This window comes from Drosophila navojoa, chromosome 4 (assembly GCF_054131105.1).
Source record: "Drosophila navojoa isolate 15081-1374.11 chromosome 4, UAZ_NAV_1.0, whole genome shotgun sequence".
Classification (NCBI taxonomy): Eukaryota; Metazoa; Arthropoda; class Insecta; order Diptera; family Drosophilidae; genus Drosophila; species Drosophila navojoa.
In genome coordinates, this window is record NC_142892.1 from 12,042,255 (window position 1) to 12,046,585 (window position 4,331).

At 47.3% G+C, this 4,331-nt stretch overlaps 1 protein-coding gene across 1 annotated transcript; it reads left to right on the forward strand.

Moving 5' to 3' along the window:
- Window positions 1–1,512: 1,512 nt before the first annotated feature.
- Window positions 1,513–2,758, forward strand: LOC108651362 (uncharacterized). Its single transcript, XM_018100978.3, has one exon. The coding sequence runs from the start codon at window positions 1,587–1,589 to the stop codon at window positions 2,283–2,285; it is 699 nt and encodes a 232-aa protein (XP_017956467.1). The 5' UTR covers window positions 1,513–1,586; the 3' UTR covers window positions 2,286–2,758.
- The last annotated feature ends 1,573 nt before the right edge of the window (window positions 2,759–4,331 follow it).

Sequence of the window (4,331 nt, forward strand, 5' to 3'; positions counted from 1 at the left end):
ACAGCCACACCTCGGCACCCACACACACACTTTGCTGCGGGCTAACAAACTTGCAACCCTTTTAGCGGGTAAACAGCCCAAACGTCTCGCTCAGCTGCTCACCCGCGCGTTCCGCTCGTCTCCCGCGCTCCAATTTAAATTGCGGCCATTTGGCCACTCAACGTTTAATGAGCAACAAATGTAATTTATTTATGGCGTCCACTGTTGAGGCCTTTGCCTCAGTCTCAGTTCGCAAAATGCTTCAAGTTTTCAGCACAATTACCATAAGCACACACACACACACACACACATATGCGCAGGGGCGTGCACACATGGGTCAGATAGAGCGAGATAGATAGTGCGAGAAATGCTGTGTAAATCGCTGGCCACTTTTAGCTGGCAGTTTTCTCAAAGGCATCCCACAGGCTATCTCACTCGCACTCACTCACCCTCTCTCTCTCTCTCGCTCCTCGCTCAGTCTCTGCAAAGTGTTGATATTTATGGATCATTTGCATATGTGTGCCAATGCAGAAGGGGCAGGCGGGCGGCCAAGGGGGCGGGGCAGGCAGCTTTCTTTCCTGCCACGCTTGGCCAGCAGCAACAATGGGGCAAAAAATGTTAACTGGCGAGACAGTAAAGCATTTGCTGCCACTTCCGCAGCAGCAGCAGGAGCAGGCGAGCATGTTGGATCTATGGAGCTGCTTTTGAAAGTTGTCCAGTTGCGGTAAACATAAATTCTCGTTGACACGTTAATATTGTTCCCTTTTGGTTTTGTTGTTGTGTTTGGGTGTGTATGTGTGTGTGTCCAGGCGCACATTACAGCTGCTGCTGCTCCTGCTGCTCCTGCTGCAGTCAGCTACTGCTATTTTGCTGAAAATGTCCAACAAAAGCTTAAAAACATTTAAAAGGGATTTATAGACATTTGGGGAATATGCCAGACAGCTGGACAGCCAGACAGCACACACAAACACACACACACACACACAGATACATAGAGATGCTGGCCAAGTACTATACAAGCCAGCCACAAAAGTCATTAAGCCACACAGAGAGTGAGTACGAGTGAGAGAGAGAGAGAATGTGTGTGGGGTGCGAGTGAGAGATGTGACCGAAAACAATAACAATTTTCGAGCTCAAATCTAATTCATGATTTCATTACCAAGGGGCGCGCCCATTTGGCCAACTTCTTAGAGTCGAGCAGAGAAAATCATTTCCTGTTTAGCACTCAATGCTAGCCAGCCCACCGTCTCCTCTCTTTCTCAGTTCCGCCCACTTTGCGCCCTCTCTCTCGCTCTCCCTCTGTCTCTCTCTCTCTCTCTCTCATTCGCTCTAGGCCCGTAATTGTCTTTGGGCCTTTTTTTACGGCCCAGTGATAACAACTGAAAGTGTCACTATCGACAAAATGAAAAGCCATTAAAGAAAATTACCCGAGTTGACGTTGAGTTTTGCAGGCATTAAATGGCACAGTTGAGCACGCCTATGAAGCCCTCAATGTCCTGCTAATCACATGCCCTCCCTGTGTGTGTCGCCCTCAAATTGAATTGCTTTCCGGTTGCTCTCATCACACAAAGCCCAGATTTTCCAGTCATTTGCTGTGAGTCGTGAGCATGAATCAGGTGTGGCTCTTCTTCAAGCTCCTGGAGATGATTGCGGGCTGCGCCTGCATCTACGTACACCGCGTGGGCACGCTCAATGAGGAGCCGATGAGCCACAACATGTTCTTCTGCGGCACCTTCGTGGGCTTCGTGGTGTTCGAAGCGATCACCTGCGTGCGGCTGGTGATGGGAATGCGCACGCTGCTGCGCCCGATGCTCTTCATCGGCGTCCTGGCCTTCTGCATGCACGTCCTGTGCGCTCTGGTGTCCATGAGGTACGCCGAGGTCGACTTTCACCTGCTGTTCATGACCGACGTGGGCGAGAATTCGCACATGTACTTCAGGAATTGCCGAATGCAGAGCATCGTCTCGATGGTGGCTGCGGGCATCCATCTGATCGAGAGCGTGCTGGTGCTGGACATCATCGTGAAGATACCGAAGACGGATCAGTTCCGGATGGAGGTGGTCACCGAGCCACCGACGCTCGACGACGCCTGGGAGAAGCTGAACAGCGACGAGCGCGACACCTGGGCCAGAATATCGGCCGACGTCTTCCTGCTGGGCAAGGACTTTGACTACTGGCTGCGCGTCAAGTCCAAGTGGTTTTGCAAGCTGGCCGGCAATCAGCAGATAATTGTGCTGCCCGATGTGCGCTCGCACTCTGAAACCTCGGAAACTGCACTCAGCGTAGTTAGTATGACTGACATCTGAGGACACGGCCTGCAGCACACTCAACACGATTCACGACTCAAGCTGATCTAACACGAGCCAGCTGGGCTTTTTATACCAGTGAAGTGAACTCACCCATGCACGACTAGACACGACTCTCGACAGCCTAACACGACTTGACACGACTACAAGCAACTCAAGATGAGAGCTTGGCAGCTTCTCACGAGCATCGGCGACTGAGTGCACGACTCACGTCACGGCTCACGACCCACGACTCTGCTCAATCTGCACTCCTATGGGCACTACAACAGCTGCTTATAAACGAATCGAACTTTACTCAATGTGCACTCAGTGGCTCTTACACGACTTGACACGAACTTAACACGAATCATCGACAACACGACTGAGAGCACGATACGACTTGTCTAGGTATGATTTAAGACGACTCAATATATAGCAAAACTTATGCACACGCACTACTAGAGCCACAGCAATCTAGCTGTCTCTCTCTCACTCTCTCACTCACTCTCTTACTTTTAAATTTAAAGTTCGCTCTTATAAACAATGTCTGCAGTTTTTATTTGAATTTATGCCTCAAGTTTCAGCATAGATGGCAATGAGTTAGGCTGGCGCACTCATACGACATTTATATTTATGGTATATGTGTCTGGTCGTAGTGCCCTCCCTCGCCTTGCCTTCAGCGTTTGCTGTCACATATCCATTTCATGCATTTGACTGCCCAAATTGTCAACTTGACATGAAATTAGAAAAGCGCAAAGCATTTAAACATGCTCCAATATGCAAATGAAAATGCTCAAAGAAATATTTGTACACCACACACACACACAGAGAGACAGACATACATACGTATATAATACATATTTATGCCAAATGTATATATGTATGTATGTGCGTATGTATATATGAATTTTTGCATGAATTTTATATTGTGTATGTCTGCGTTTTAAGGCCACAAACTGCTGTGATGACTGCATAAAATATTAAAAAATCTAATTTCCAAGTTTTCTTGCTTTTCCCAAGCTGACACGCCCCCTTAAAAAATGTAAAAAAAAAAAACAAAAAACGAAAACGAAAAACAAAATGCCAAGCAGCTCGTCAGGCCGTCAGCCTGCCCGTTTTGCCCGCTTTGCCCGCCCCCGCCCGCTCTTCCCGCCTTCCTTGTAATTTGTATAAGCTTTTTAAGACCGCCAAATGCAAAAATCGCTGGCTGAATGTCGCTTCTGTTCCATCTGTTCCTCTCCGTTCCTCCACTCCATTCCTCCCTCTCTGTTTACCCGTCGGACTGTCTCAAATCTCTTGCACAGTGCTGACAGTCGCTCTGGCAAAATGAAATAAAAATATGCATGTTAAATAAAATGTCAACGAGAACGCCATTTAGGGGCGTGGCACAAGTGGGTGGGAGCAGCGGTGGTTTGGTTGCGCTTTGAGCGTGTTGTAAAGTGAGCAAGATTCATGTCAACTGAGCCAAATACGGCAACAAAAGGCATTTAAAATGGTTTCTCCTCAGAAACACATAATGCGCATAATAATCAAGCCAAAAGCCATTGCAAAGAACTCCACAGTTCCCAAGGCTACCTCGGGGCTAGTGTACGTACCTAACTAGTTAAAGGCCATTGAAATTGTAAGGCCAATGCAAAGAGCCTTTCGCCAGTGGCCCATAAAGCAAGTGGAGCTCTGCCTGTGAAGTGGGGAGCCCAACTTTAAGTTGATATTTTTATGCTCTTTATACAAGTCGCAGCTTTCATCACATTAGCCTCCTTTGAATAAAAGCCCCAAAACGAATCTCTCGCACTTCTCTGCACTCCTCCATGAAGTTGGGATATTTTGTGGGTCTTGTGGTCGTTGATGAATGCTGATGAATGTGATGTGTAGGGACTTAAATCCTGAAAATGGTTAAATAGATTTTTTTGATCAGCATTCTATCTTATTTTTTTCGATTTAATGACAACGAACTGTTATTTATGGTACTGTAGAATATACAGGCAGGCTAAGGGGCTAAAGGGAAGACATGAATTTAAATTAAGACCGCAGAGTTGATCTACTGCAACTCGCTAAATATGATCCCAT